Source organism: Xenopus tropicalis, chromosome 1 (assembly GCF_000004195.4).
Source record: "Xenopus tropicalis strain Nigerian chromosome 1, UCB_Xtro_10.0, whole genome shotgun sequence".
Taxonomy (NCBI): domain Eukaryota; kingdom Metazoa; phylum Chordata; class Amphibia; order Anura; family Pipidae; genus Xenopus; species Xenopus tropicalis.
In genome coordinates this window covers 145,071,322-145,087,627 of record NC_030677.2, presented here as the reverse complement: position 1 = coordinate 145,087,627, position 16,306 = coordinate 145,071,322, and the positions used below count along the sequence as shown (strand labels likewise).

The 16,306-nt window shown below is 39.4% G+C and overlaps 1 protein-coding gene across 3 annotated transcripts in view; it reads left to right on the top strand.

Annotated features, from left to right (window-relative positions):
• Positions 1–16,306, top strand: part of rasal1 (RAS protein activator like 1 (GAP1 like)) — a 33,288-nt gene that overhangs the window by 13,831 nt on the left and 3,151 nt on the right. The window contains exons 4-17 of one of the 3 annotated variants that reach the window (XM_018092556.2): positions 140–201; positions 845–974; positions 4,848–4,929; positions 7,721–7,867; positions 7,959–8,050; positions 8,233–8,350; positions 8,499–8,649; positions 8,806–8,870; positions 9,804–9,916; positions 10,231–10,423; positions 10,623–10,760; positions 10,955–11,099; positions 12,373–12,429; positions 12,670–12,842. In XM_018092556.2, coding sequence (XP_017948045.1) covers positions 140–201; positions 845–974; positions 4,848–4,929; positions 7,721–7,867; positions 7,959–8,050; positions 8,233–8,350; positions 8,499–8,649; positions 8,806–8,870; positions 9,804–9,916; positions 10,231–10,423; positions 10,623–10,760; positions 10,955–11,099; positions 12,373–12,429; positions 12,670–12,842 — 1,666 coding nt within the window. 3 annotated transcript variants of the gene reach the window in all.

The following is a 16,306-nucleotide window of genomic DNA, read 5'->3' as shown; positions in this document are numbered from 1 at the left end:
CGCTACCTCTGAACCATGCCCCAGTGGCCTTTCCTCAATAGGCATGGCACATATGCCAACCACTGCATGCCTATTTTGATAATTTGCCTAAAGTACTGTGCTTACCCTCATTTCTCTTTTTGTGTTCCGTATGTGATAGACATGATGACGTGATTGGCAAGATTTCACTCACCAAGGAATTCATTGCGTCACACCCCAGAGGTAATTATCGGCTGCACTGTGTAGGGTGTTTGTTCAAGTAGACTTTCAGTCTGAGGAATCATTAATAAACCCTTTCATATCCCTAAAAAAGTTATCCAAATGTGGTATTTACACTAAATAATGTATAGCTGTACAATGTAATTCTTTTGAACAATTTTTGGTATACAGGTATGGGACCTGTAATCCAGAATGCTCAGGATTGTTTTGCCTCCAATAAGGATTAATTATATCTTAGTTGGGATCAAGTACAAGGTACTGTTTTATTATTACAGAGAAAAAGGAAATCATTTTTAAAAATTAGAATTATTTACTCACAGTGGAGTCTATGGGAGATGGCCTTTCCATAATTCGGAACTTTCTGGATAATGGGTTTCCGGATAAGTGATCCCATACCTGTATAAGAGATCTCAACTGTTTGTGCTGTGAATATTGTTTGGTTCGCTGACTATGCACTTCACTGGCTGATATGGAACCCCAAAAAAGTAAGGTTGCCATCTCTGAACAGTATACATCCACTCAGACCACAGTCAGATACTGAAGCGTATTGTTTGATTAGAACATTTTTAAAAAGTTGCTTAAAAGTGCCTGAAATAAGCCATTGACTTTCAAAATGGGATCTGACCTTTAGCTGTGTTTCCCACAGGAATAGACAGCTGGGTTAACCTGGGCCGTGTGGATCCAGATGAAGAAGTCCAAGGGGAGATTTATTTGGAGTTGCATATAATGCAGGACCAGTACAGAAGCACATTGCACTGCCATGTACTGGAGGCCAGGTAAACACACAGCAGCAATGACAAACAGTGTAAAAGATAACTGGTGGGGACTACGCATTTGGTAACAGCTGGGTTTCATAGTAAAAATACATTTAACAAATGTAGGAGAGAATATACTTTTTTATGTATATTTTTATGTATAAAGCGCTACTTATGTACTCAGCTCTGTACAGCAGAACAATAAATGGTTCAATACAAAAATAAATATAAAGTACAGTTACATATAGGGGCTGATTTACTAATCCACGAACGGTCCGAAGGCGTCCCAATGCGTTTTTTTCGTAATGATCAGTATTTTGCGATTTTTTCGTAAATTGTCGCGACTTTTTCGTAGCCGTTACGACTGTTTCGCAAAATGTTGCAACTTTTTTGTAGCGTTACGACTTGCGCGAATTGTTGCGACTTTTTCGTAGCCTTCGCGCCAAATACGAAAGTTTCGGATTCATTCAAGCTTCAGTATCGTGACTTTTCTTGGGCCAGGTTGGAGCTGCAGAGTGCCATTGAGTCCTATGGGAGGCTTCCAAAATCATGCTAAGTCTGAAAGTTTTGCCCACAGTTTACGAGTGCTCAATACAAAAAAGTTGCGACATGATACGAGCAAATCGTAATGGCTACGGAAAATTTACGAAAAAGTCGTAACGACGACGAAAAAAACGCAAAAAATACGAAAAAGTCGCAAAATGTTCGTTTTCCAATCGGAATTTTTCCCATTCGTATTTGTGGGTTAGTAAATCAGCCCCATAGAGTGCTAACATCTAAAACATCTGAAACAGTTCTTGCTATTTCTTGGGCAATTAACTAAGCAGGGGCAATAGTTACATTTCACTGGAGATTGTGCTCTCTTGTATAGTGTGCATGTGTGAGCATGTTATGTTGGATGCATATGAGATTTTTGTGTGACAAATATTACCTTACAAACCTGTGCTTGAGGCCATAATCTCCAGCTTAATAAAAACCATCTGCTGCTGAAAGGGTTAAGCCCCCAGCCTGAGCTCTGAGTATGAAAACCCAGTAATGGAGACCATATGGACATTCCCGACGTTGTATGTATATATTTTGATGTGTGTGCAAAAAAGTGTCTGCACTCTTCCAAATATTATTTTGAGGTGCACAGTCAATATAAATGTACAGGTTTGAATTGGATCAGCACTGTCTTGTATTAAAAAAATCGAAATTTAATGTATGATAGATGTTCAGTCTTCATTAGGGCCTTAATCAAAAGTGCTTTTGAAAGATATATATATATATATATATATATATATATATATATATATATATATAGTATTAAAAGGCTGCATAGAGTCCTATCATGTATGTTACATGTATGGGACCCGTTATCCAGAATACTTGGGACCTGGGATTTTCCTGATAAGAGATCTTTCCGTAATTTGGATCTCCATAACTTAAGTCTGCTAAAAATCATTCAAATATTGAATAAACCCAGTATACTTGTTTTGCCCCCAATAAGGATTAATTATATCTTAATTAGGATCAAGTACAAGGTGCTGTTTTATAATTACTGAGAAAAAGGGAATCATTTTTAAAAATGAGAATTATTTGCTTATAATGGAGTCTATGGGAGATGGCCTTTCCATAATTCAGAACTTTCTGGATAATGGGTTTCCGGATAAGGGATCCCATACCTGTACCAGTAAGCCTAAATGCAAAAATGCAACAAATGATTTCCTCCTGAAGTTTACATATTCAGAAGCTGTACAAATTCTATATAGAAATGTATATGAGAACACAGCATGTGCTTCGGGCAACAGATTGGTTTTTTTTGGGTCATCCCCAAAATATTTCTGAATGCAGTAATACCCTCATTGTGAGATGCTGTTGATTATTAGGCACACAGGTATAAAATCCTTTATTTGAAAACCCATTATCCAGATGATAGCCATCTCCCAAAGACTCCATTTTAATCAAATAATTCAAATTTTTACAGATGATTTCCTTTTTCTTTGTAGTAGACTTACGGTATGGATATCCAAATCACAAAGATTCCTTATAAAGAAAACATTCCTTATAAAAGCTGCATTATCTTTTATCAGTCAGAAGCCATTATAATGAGTGCTGATTCTGTTAGGGGTAGAAATCATTCCCATGCACCCACCCTTGAATATGTTTCCTCTAATGATATGCCGGGGACACATTACCTTGGATATAGACATTAAATGATAATTTGCCAACTCTGGGTGTAAAAGGGGAAATATTTTGGTCTCCTAGCAACAGACCTATGTGCCAGGCAACTCAACAGTCATTTGAAGCTTTATATTTTGAAGCGGAAGAGAGTTGGATATTAATACTTGACCCTATGGGGGTGTTGCAGGGTGTTTGGCAGAGACTGCAGCTGCATTGAAGCCAAATAGGCTTCAGAAAAATGCTTACATAAGCAGTCCTTCATTAGTTAAATATCAAAGCTATGGTAGCAGGCATTATAAAGAATATTCTGGATCTAATATATGACATTTTTTAATGAGACAGCAGGTCTCAGAGTCTTAGAGTGTGGGCCCATGAAATAAAGGCAAAGCAAGGTCAGACTGCAGTGGTAGAACACAATACATTATCATTGCATAGATATAGTACAAGCTACACACATTATTATTATTATTGTTATTATTATTAACATTTATTTATAAAGCGCCAACATATTCTGCAGCGCTGTACAATAAGTGGGTTTCATACATTGGACATACAGAGTAACATATAAAGCAATCAATAACCAATACAAGAGGTGAGGAGGGCCCTGCCCAAAAAAGCTTACAATCTACAAGGAGAAAGGAATGAAAGAACTGTATATTATTATTAACATGGGCTAATATATTTTGCAGCACTATGCGATAAATGGGTGTGTACAATGAACATACAGATTACATACAAAAAAAAAACTGTTATTACTGGTTCAGCTCAGGTGTCTATATTTTTTTCTTTTCATTTGAAAGGGTATAATGTAATAACAGGTGCAAATTTGTTCCAGTTCTGGAAATCTAGGAAGCGAATCCGCTGGCAGAATTTTGTGGTTCTATGTTTGAAACGTCAAAGACCTGATTAGTTGCTATGGGTTACTAGACTTAAAGCAAACTTTGCAATTATAATAACCTTATACCCTTTGGTCTATGGAATATTTCTGTAGCGTATATGGGCAAACATAAAAGGCAGCTCATAATAGAAGCTATTACAGGGCAGCTCAGTGGTATAATGGTTAGCACTGCTGCCTTGAGGTAATTCTAGTTTCTATTCCAGACAGCTCACTAACTACAAGTTTGTATATGTGGGCTTTCTTCAAACATATATGCAGGATATTTAGTTCATGAAAAAAAATAAAGTCTAAATTAAAATCTAATTAAAGTCGTATTCACACTAGGGTTAGTGTGTGAATGTGATAGGGACATTAGACTTTAAGCTTCAGTTGGGCAGGAACTGATGTATAATCAGTGAAATATGTCAGCATTATATAAATAAAGAAAAATAATAACAGACCATTTTCAGTAGTTAAGCTGGCCATACAGTACAGTTATTGTTGTCAGGTATTATGTGGTAATGCAAACGATCTTGACAGACAAAATGATGCCACGGATGTTGGATGTTTCTGTCATTTGATAGATTAATTAAAGTCCCCTTTTTCATACAACAATAAATGTATGCAGCAGCACAGTGGCTCAGTGGGTAGCAGCTTTGGGGTCCTGAGTTTGATTACAGCCAGGGCACTGCCTTCAAGGAATTTGTAGGTTCTCTGCGTAAGTTTCTCCCACACACCAAAAACATATGATAATATTGTCCATATGGTGTCACTGTGATAGAGGCAATTGACTGTAAGCTCCACTGGGCCAGGGGCTGATGGGAATAAAAAAACTGTTCCTTTTTTATCTTTAGAGATCTTGCACCTCGGGATATCTCTGGAACATCTGACCCTTTTGTCCGGATATTCTGCAACAACCAGACTCTGGAGACATCAGTGAGTACTACACTCATGCACACACACTTATTTACATTTGAATTAGAAGGCATACACAGGTTCTGAGATTGTTAAACACGTGATCATGAACACTTTCTGAGTCCCAAGAACTCTGTGTTTGTTGTGTATATGAACAGTTATTGTGGTTTAAATAGAAAAGAAGTGTTTCCTAAACAACTTTAATAGCAAGGGTGTGACAAGGTTATTCACTTAACCGTTGCCTTTTAGATAAGCAGTATGATGTTTTTTATACAGGTAGTGCATCAAGCTTCCTTTAATCATTTACTGCTATACCTTCCTGGAGAAAGTATATTGGTGGGGTAAAATTATAGATGATGGAGGGGACTCAGTGGCAGTGAGGCACTGATTTATAAGCAGTTGCAATAAATGTTTATGAAAAATGTTTTGTATCTGTTTGCTTATACTGTGATATACAGTGGATATAAAAAGTCTACACACCCCTGATAAAATGTCAGGTTCCTGTGCTGTAATAAAATGAAACAAACATAAATCATTTCAGAACTTTTTTCACCTTTAATGTGACCTATAAACTGTACCACTCAGTTGAAAAACAAACTGAAATCTTTTAGGTAGAGGTAAGAAAACCAAAAAAACTAAAATAATGTGGTTGCATAAGTGTGCACACCCTTAAACTAATACTTTGTTGAAGCACCTTTTGATTTTATTACAGCACTCAGTATTTTTGGGTATGAGTCTATCAGCATGGCACATTTTGACTTCCTCCTCATGTTTAGCTTTCTAGCAGAAGCCTGAAGGTTTTGTGCCAATATTGACTGGTATTTGGAACTGTTCATAATTCCCTCTATCTTAACTAAGGCCCCAGTTCCAGCTGAATAAAAACAGCCCCAAAGAATGATGCTGCCACCACGATGCTTCACTGTGGGTATGGTGTTCTTTTGGTGATGTGCAGTATTGTTTTTGTGCCAAACATATTTTTGGAATTATGGCCAAAAAGTTCAACCTTGTTTCATCAGACCATAACACCTTTTCCCACATGCTTTTGGGAGACTTCAGATGTATTTTTGCAAAATGTAGCCTGGCTTGGATGTTTTTCCAAAAGGCTTTTTCCAAAAGGCTTTCCCCTTGCCACTCTACCGCATAGCCCAGACATATGAAGAATACGGAAGATTGTTGTCACATGTACCACACAGCTAGTACTTGCCAGATATTCCTGCAGCTCCTTTAATGTTGCTGTAGGCCTCTTGGTAGCCTCCCTGACCAGTTTTCTTCTCGTCTTTTCATCAAATTTGAAGGGACGTCCAGTTCTTGGGAATGTCACTGTTGTGCCAGATTTACTCCACTTGATGATGACTATCTTCACTGTGTTCCATGGTATATCTAATGCCTTGGAAATTCTTTTCTACCCTTCTCCTGACTGATATCTGTTAACAATGAGATCCCTCTGATGCTTTGGAAGCTCTCTGTGGACCATGGCTTTTGCTGTGGGATGCAACTAAACAAATGTCAGGAAAGACCAACTAGAGCAGCTGAACTTTATTTGGGGTTAATCAGAGGCACTTTAAATGATGGCAGGTGTATGCAGACTCCTATTTAACATGATTTTGAATATGATTGCTTAATTCTGAACACAGCTACATCCCCAGTTAAAAGAGGGTGTGCACACTTATGCAACCACATTATTTTAGTTTTTTTGGTTTTCTTCCCTCCACCTAAAAGATTTCAGTTTGTTTTTCAATTGAGTGGTACAGTTTATAGGTCCGCTGTTTATATCCACTGTATGCTTGGGAATAAAGCATAAATACAAAATTTGCTTCTTTGTGTTAAAACTACAGCCACTTGTGTGACAGTTAAAAAATTTACCATGGGCAAAATCAAAACTAAAGGTGTCCACGGGCCTATAAAAGCTGCAGACAGACCAAGTTGACAGCTTATTGGCCGGTGCATGGGGCCTTCAGAGGGGCCTCCCCAACCAATAGTTGCTCAAAAATCGGCTTGATGTTGATTAGGCCAAGGCACAGCTCTGCTAACCCTTGAACTAAAGCAGGGATCCCCAACCTTTTTTACCTGCGAGCCACACTCAAATGTCAAAAGCAAAACAAGCATGAAAAATTTTCATGAGGGTGCCAAATAAGGGCTGTGATTGGTATTTGGTAGCTCCTATGTAAACTGGCAGCCTACAGGAAGCTCTGTTTGGCAGTACACCTGGTTGTTATGCAGCTAAAACTTGACCCCAAGCCAGGAATTCAAAAATAAGCACCTGTGTTGAGGCCACTGGCTGCAACATCCAAAGGAGTTGGGGAGCAACATGTTGCTCACGAACCACTAGTTGGGGATCACTGCCCTAAAGGTTGTACTCTGAAGACTAAGGCAAGCAGAGCTGCATCAACTAAGCCCATGGCGACTACCTGGGACATTCGACAAGTCCCTTTTAAAGTCATAAATTGACAGTGTATAGACATACTGAATCGTAAGGAGGATCTATCATAGCTTCTACATTTCTGGGTTACCTGTTACTCCATTGGGAAATATGTGTTGCTTTGCAATGTGCAGTGTCAGATAAAAAGAAATTGATTTAATAAAAAATAGAATTACTACTTAAAATGAAGATGGCCTTGCCGTAATTCTGAGTAAAGATTCTGAATAAAAGATTTCCTGATAAAGGAACCCAAACCTGTATTATTAAATCATATTGACACTTTCAACTGTGCTTTTGCCCTGTGGACTGCTGCTTTTTTAGTTGTATTTGGCTAAATATTGTGGATTGCTACTTTTATTTACTTTTATTTAGACAAAAATTTTTTTTTTTCAGGTGATTAAGCGAACACGATTTCCACGATGGAATGAGGTGCTGGAATTTGACCTTAGAGGAATTGAAGAGTTAGATCCCAGCGATCAAATGATCAGTATTGAGGTTTGGGATTGGGACATGGTTGGAAAAAATGATTTCCTGGGTCGGGTGAGTAGATATTTTTTTATAATCCTCTTTACTTTCCTTCTTTCCACATCTGTTTCCCATTAACCAACCACATTTGTCATACACCCCTCAGGTATGGTTCCCCATTGAGCCACTGCATAAAAGCCCTGCTGTGACCAGCTGGTTCCGTCTTCTTCCTTTTGGGAACACAGATGAAGAGAATGGGTAGAAAAACCTATGTTTTGTGTGACAATAAACCACATCACTACTATGTGTGTGATATCATAGTATAATATCGCTATTCACCATATTTTACGTATTTTCAGTAGATTTCAGTGTGAATAACTTGATGTAAGTGCCTCTGAGGTTCATGAGTGTGAATGTGTTCTACTTTCTCTGTTTGTCAGAGGGAAGCTTGGATCACTGCGTATTAAAGTGAGCCTTTCAGAAGAGAGGATTCTGCCATCACTCTACTATCAGACTCTGATTCAACTTCTTGTAGAATCTGTTCAGTCCCCTGATCAGGTAGGGTGCTGAGCCAGATTCTTAAATGCTCCTTCTGTAGGAAGGCCCCTAAATAGGAAAGTCATTTGTCAAGGCAAGCTTCCTAAAGTGTGTAGATAAATATGTAATCTTATATGAATGGTTTCTGATTATTATATCCACTGCCTAGGGTGACTGCAATTTGTTGGCTCTCCTAGAGGAGATTTGTTCTGCTGAGAGCCGTCAAGAAGTTGCTGTGAAACTGGTGAAAATCTTCCTGGGACAAGGACTTGCTGTTACCTTCTTGGATAAACTCAACCAGCGAGAGGTGAAGCGGACAGGTGAGAACACTTGAGCCATCTTTTCTCTAATTCTTATATATTTATAACATTACAATGACATCTTTTTGGACATCTTTGTAACCTTTTCTTTTATAATTATTGACTTGACTGCAATTTTGTTACATTATGTTTTATGTATGTGATTTTTATTTCTAGTGGATCCAAACACTCTTTTTCGTTCCAACTCCCTTGCTTCAAAATCCATGGAACAGTATATGAAGGTAAGGCGGAGAAGTTCCAATATATAGGTATATAGAGCTGGACTGACAAATCTGCCTTGTTCTGTAGTATAATGAGCCCATCTACAGTCTTGGTGAAGAAGCTGCAGGCTAAAGCCATTATTGCTGAAGTCATAAACTCACTTCTGCTGCCCTATCCATTTAAAAACTTTCAGTGGACCTAAAGCATAGGTCCACTGGGACCCCCACAGACGAACAAGTGAAGCTGCGGGCACTCACAGGTCCCATAGGTGTTGTACAGAAGTAGTAAACTTGTAAAGAGGCCTTGTAAATAGCCTTATACGGTTTATTCAGCACTCTGATTATGTGCTGTGTAGCATGAAATGCTTAGGGCTATTTGTACCTAATATGCTTTTTTAATAAAGTTAACCTCTCCTTTACAGAACTGTGAATTTTGAGAGTTCCTGCTATATTTTGGTGTCTATTAACTTTTGTAGCTGAAGGCCTAGGGCATGAGCAACCAGTCCCCACAATAAATATACTGGACAGCCTTTGCTTATACCAGTCTTGATCAAGTACTGAATTATAGCAACACCTTTAACTTATGTTTTATCTTGTGTTCCTGTGTACGTTATCCTACAGTTACTATCTCAAACCTATTTGTGCCCCGGTTACCTGTGCATTTTAAGAAAGAATGAGATTGACACTCTGGAAACCTAACCTGCCTAGCAGTTTTTTTCATTTTGCTCACACTGTAAAATTGCTAGTGTTAATGTTAGTATGACAAAGCCACAATGTTCTTCAATCTAACTAAGCAGAAAACTCCAGCTGCATGCACAACAACCACTATGTATGGAGCTCTCAGTCTGCCCCTGTACTCCACAAGTTCTGCTATTTGTATTTTCTCTTTGCATAACTGTTTCTCTAGATTCCTTTCCCTTCACTACATTTTAATTTTTGTGGTTTGTCTAATAGATAGTGGGAATGCCATTTCTTCATGAAATTTTGAGGCCAATTATTAGCAAGATCTTTGAGGAAAAGAGATACATTGAGCTTGATCCATGCAAGATTGATTTGAATCGCAGCAGGTGAGAGACTGGACAACAAAGGCAGCTATGGCTTAGTTTTAACAGGGTTATATTTCCCACCAATCAGTAAACATTATTTATAATTTGTGTAAAATGCAGGAGCCAGCTTCACATAACACGACCCATCTTAGGTGAAAAGATGCTTGACAGCAAAAAATTAAAATCACTCAGCAACACACACTAGCACAAGTAATTTTATGAGAAAGTACATTATATTAAGGAAATAAGTCATATAATTATATTTGGAACTATTTTCCATAATTATTTCCACACTCTGTAAGCAAGCTGAGAGATAGCTCCTTATCCTGTTACAGACGTATATCCTTTAAGGGATCAATGTCTGAGCATCACATTTTGGAGAGCAGTCTGGAGACATTGAGGGGCTACTTGAGTGACATCATTGATGCCATATTGAGGTCGGTTGAGCAGTGCCCATCAGGCATGCGTCTTTGCTTCAAGCAACTACACAAAAGGGTGGAGGAGCAATTTCCTGGAGCAGTCTACCAGGTGAGAGTAACTGCCCTGCACTGGTGAGTAGTGCTCAACAGATTAATCCTTCTCACGAGAGGGGACTGCAATTATCAGATCCACACATTTTTTCAGGTCCCTCATCTCTAAAGTGGGTTAAGACCCAGCATGTGGTGCATCACTGACAGGAAGTCATTGCCCTGAGAACCCTGCAATAATGTTTTGTGCCCCCAACCAGGATGTGAAGTATGCGGCCATCAGTGGTTTCCTCTTCCTACGTTTTTTTGCACCTGCCATCCTCACTCCCAAACTGTTCCACTTGAGAGAGCACCACGCTGACCCCCGTACTGCACGCACCCTCCTGTTGATTGCCAAGGTATTGCAAGAAAAGTATGCAGAAGTCAGCCCTGATTGCATGGCCTTTGCATGCAAAATGTATTGTCTACATGATAATTTCTATGCATGCAGATTCCTTTATCACTTGTGGTTTTTTTATGTTAGTAATGCTTCAAAATATTGGTTGATCATAAATGCTTGTTTTCCTGCCGTTATTTTATCCTTTTACTTTAGGCAGTACAGAGCATTGGTAACTTGGGCCAGCAGTTGGGTTATGGGAAAGAACAATGGATGGCCCCTTTGCATCCCTTCATTCAACAGAGTGTAGGTCGTTTGCGGGATTTCCTAGACAGGCTCATAGATATGGAAAGTGAGACAGGTGAGTGAGCTAGTGTAGCCCTTTTTAGCACTATATGTAGTTGTACACTACAACAGTGCTGTGAACCATGACATTTCATGAATAGATAGGAAGTTTATGTTAAGCCCAATCTGTAGTTAATTTTTAATGGACATCCTTTATTCAATCTCTTAGCCTCTATGGTTTATTTTTTTCATTTTTTATTATCTTTCGAATTCACTTTCATTTACATGCATGTTGAACTTTTCCTCCCTTTATATTCAAGAGAATATATTCTTGTTAGTAGGGGAGGGTATAACTAATGCTTACCCAAGTCTTGGTTAAGATGTGAAAAATTATACTATTCAAATTTGTTTTAATTGTATTTTTGTTACTAACAAGCATTTAGAAAGAAATGTTTTTAAAGAGACTGAAATAAAATCTGATGGAACGTTTAAGGAGATTCCAAAGGATTGCTGCAGCCCTGACAAAGTTTTTAACTGATGCTCCTTTTTGGCTTGTGGAAAAACACCAGTCCCTACACTGGCATCAGCCTTTTTCTTTGTCTGCACCTGAATCCTTTGAATCAACCTGAGTGAGGAATTTCTTAGTCTAAGCAGGGAATCTTTAAAGGAGAAGGAAAGGCTACTAAAGAGTTAATCTCATACCTTCAGTTGTCTCAATAGTGCTCCCCATATTTCTCCCGTTCAGAAGATCAGAAGCCAAACAGGAAGAAAAAACGCTGAGCTGTGTAAAGAAAGTTACCATAATGCCTTGCTCCTGCACAGACACCCAGACCAAGTGAACATGCTCAGTTAGTTAGACTATGAGTCAGCTTCCTGCTGATTGGCTCAGATCCACATTCCTAAGGGGAGGGAATGAGTTCTTGCCATTCTTGAGGGAGGGGGGAGCAGAAGAGGGGAGAGAGCAAAGAGCTGCGAGTCTCTGGCACAGGAAAACAGACACAACTTATCTTTTGACAGAGAACTCAGTGCAGCGTTTCTGTGAGTGATTATGGCTGTATTTACATAGATTTTTCTGATAAAGCTTACTTAGTTTTTACCTTTCTTTCTCCTTTAAAATAACCCCCTCCTTTCCCCAGCAACAGCCTGTTAGCTTTTTAGATAAAGAGCAGCTCATTATACAGAGGCTTCTCAGTGGACTGCTGATTTGTTAAGTATTATTTGTTAAATTTTACCCTGTAAACAGAGCAAGAAATAACAGAAAACATATATTTTCTAATAAAAACAATAGGCAAACTTTTGTTTAGCATTTGTTGAACGATGTTGAAAAAGGGGTATACTTTCCCTTTCAGTGGAACAGATTGAAAAGATGAATAAAGCGCACAAGGGACTTCAGAGGAGTTTTTCTAGTAATGAATTTGAATTACACAAACCTCCTGTTATATTCTGTTCTTCAACTTTATTCTACTTTTTACTAATTTCATATAATTTTCTTTTTTGTTGAGTTCAGTGCTTTTTACTACCCTTTTTTTCTGTCTCCTTGTATGTGTAACATCTATGGCCAATGACACAGAGCTGCATATATTTCTGCCTTTTCTCATCTGTAACATCTCATGTTGCCAATCAGGATTCTTCTCTTTGCCTCTCAGAGTGTGGCCAGATATCTCGGACGCTGTTTCACCCATCAGTTACCATAAAGGAAGGCTTTTTACACAAACGGAAAGCCGAAGCTGTCAATTTAGTGACTCGATTTACCTTTAAGAAAAGATACTTCTGGCTCAGCAGTCAGACTTTGTCCTATTCTAAATCACCAGATTGGCAAGTATGGGCTCCTTTTACTCCCTGTGCACTGTGTGTATGTGAATATAATGACTTTTAATGGTGAAATCCCAGCTACTAAATGGGAGATGGAAAGCTAAACAAACTCAACCATGTTGTATTAGTGCTGATGGGATAGTGGTGCAGTAAAATTTGCAGGTTTTGTGGTTTAAATAATTCATACAAACTGGGATAATTATATTATAGTGCTCATATAATTGTGCAATTGTATATATATATATATATATATATATATATATAGAATATATAGACATGCAACATGCTGAGGTGTGTAGCGTTTCATCAATGCAGCAACCTGTAGAAACCAGTCAGCAGTTAGCTTTGATAAGTCTATATAAATAAGAATAATGAAAGCAAATGTGTTTCTAAATTGTCCCCCTTTATTGGAATTGTGCAGTTTTAGATCTTTTTCTGGCACTGACATAACAGATCTATATAAGGACATTATAATGTAGTAACATAGTAAGTTAGGTTGAAAAAAGCGTGCCTTACCCGCACTCTGTAAAGTGGTTGAATAACCATATCCTTTTGTAAATCTGTGCCCCTTTTAATACAGCTCAAAACCATGTTTGGACCTTGCAGCTGCTGCCTGGCATTGCTTGCTACAGCCAAGTTTATTATCTACAAGAACTCCAAGGCCCTTCTCCATTATGGATAGTGCATTCCCATTAAGGGTATAAGTGGCTTCCATATTTTTATATCCCAGGTACATGACCTTACATTTATCTACATTAAATCTCATCTGCCACCTAGCCATCCATATTTGTCAAGATCCTGCTGCAAGGATGCCACATCCTGGATAGAATTGATTGGGCTTCAGAGTTTTGTGTCATCTGCAAACACTGATGTATTACTTATTATACCCTCCCCTAAGTCATTATTGAACAAGTTAAATAAAAATGGACCAAAAACAGAACCCTGAGGGACCCCACTGAGAACCTTATTCGAAGTAGAGAATGTACCATTAACAACCACCCTCTGTACCCGATCCTGTAGCCAGTTTCCTATCCATGTGCAAACAACTTCACTAAGAACAACAGAATTTAGTTTAGAAAGCAGTCATTTTTGGGGCACTGTATCAAATGCCTTTGCAAAATCTACATAGATCACATCTACTGCACCCCCACTGTCCAGTTTCATGATAACCTTATAATAAAAAGCAATCAAATTTGTCTGACATGACCTAGCCTTCATAAAGCCATGCTGATTACTGCTTATAATGCCATTCCCCAGAACATAATTTTGAATGTGATCCCTTAACAGGCCTTCAAATAACTTGCCCACCACAGATGTCCTCCAGTCCATAGGTATCATACCAGATGAAACCAGATGAGTCTGAAAATATCAGAAGCAGAGGCCTGGCTAAAACTCAACCTAGCTCTATCACTCTCCGAGGGTGTATGCCATCTGACCCTGGTGCCTCTTTCATATAAACTTTGAGTAACCCTTTTTGTAACCTGTCTTGCATCAACCACTGACTAGACTGAGCTGAGCCAACAGTGCAGCTATTGGAGGGTCTAGGCACTCTGGCTTCTCTATTGTATACACTGAAGGAAAGAACTGGTTTAGCACATTTGCATTATAACCATATTGTTACCATAATTCAGTGGGGCTACGCTCTCAACCCGCATCTTTATACTATTAATATACTTATAAAACATTTTGAAGTTAATTTTAGCCTCTGCTGCAATGCTCTCCTCATTTTCTATTTTTGCCTTCTGGATTTCTGTTTTACAGCATTTGTTATAGTGTTTATATTCATTAAATGCAGCTTCTGTCCCTTCTACATTTACTTCTTAAAGGAAAAGTAACACTAAAAATAATAATTTCCCTATCCTGCACACCATTTATTATTTTGAATGCTTTAGGGCAGTGCTGTCCAACTTCTGTTGTACCGAGGGCCGGAATTTTTCCGACCTACGTGGTGGAGGGCCGATAATGGAAGCCAGTTTTGACCACTCCCCTTTTTGAAACCGCACCCACTTGAAACCACACCCATGTTATCACATGACCATACCCATATTAATGGTTGTAGTACAGCAAAAACCTGCCATACTCTGCCTGCCCTACCCTGCCTGTGTGCCATACTCTGCCTACCCTACCCTGCCTTTGTGTGTGCCATACTCTGCCTGTCCTACCCTGCCTTTGTGTGTGCCATACTCTGCCTGTCCTACCCTGCCTTTGTGTGTGCCATACTCTGCCTTCCCTACCCTGCCTGTGTGTGCCATACTCTGCCTGCCCTACCCTGCCTGTGTGCCATACTTTCACTGTGTGTGCCATACTTGGCCTGTGTGTGCCATACTCTGCCTGCCATACCCTGCCTGTGTGTGCCATACTCTGCCTTCCCTACCCTGCCTGCGTGTGCCACACTTTCACTGTGTGTGCCATTCTTGGCTGGTTTGTGCCAAACTTGGTCTGTGTGTGCCATACTCTGCCTGCCCTACTCTGCCTGTGTGTGCCATACTCTGCCTTCCCTACCCTGCCTGTGTGTGCCATACTCTGCTTGCCCTATGCTGCCTGTATGGCACACACAGGCAGCCTACAGTGACACAATGCTGGCACTGCTCCTACAGTCTGCACAATAACTATATATTAAAAAACTTTTTAATTGCAGTACCACCTCAGTATATGTTCTTTTTGTGGTATGCAGGGATTATTTGTGGGTTTCTACTGCTCCTGAGGTGTGAACAGGGGAACAATGGGGGTGATTACAGCCTGAGCCTGAGGTGTGAACACTGCAGGGGGTGAACAATGCAGAGATTAAAAGGTGTGAACAGTACAGGGGAATACATATTTAAACAATACAGCCTGATTACAGCCTGAATCTGAGGTGAGAACCATGCAGGGGGGGGCAGTTAATCACAGTAATGATACCATTTAAAGCTTACACAAGAGTAAGCCATCAAAGCAGCCAGACAGGTGGGGGGCCACACAGAGGGGGGCCGCCAGTTGGACAGCACTGCTTTAGGGCAATTATTGGGGCAGGGTAAAATAAATTTTTTACTTAAAAATTTTTAGTGTTACTTTTCCTTTAAATGACTAATCAGCAGTGCAACTACCAGTCTGTATAGATTGTAAACTTATAGGAGCTGTATGCTGGACAGGTGCAGGACACAAGCTGCACCCCCTACCCCGTCAGGGCTAGCAAATCTATATATTGGAATTGTGTAATAGTAAAACTAGAGCTAATCCAATTGTTGCATAATATTAATTGAGAAGATAATGGAGAAAAGGTAGGCATACTGGGGAAAGATCTGCTTGTCTGGTGACCAGCTTTAGAGATAATTTATGTGTATATACTACAACTGCTAGAAGCCTCTAAAGCTGGCCAAAGTGGCCATACATGGGCAGATTCGCTCGCTTGGTGATGTCGCCAAGCGAGCGGATCTTCACCCGATATCCCCACCTATGGGTGGCGATATCGGGGAGGCGTGTAGGCGAATTCGA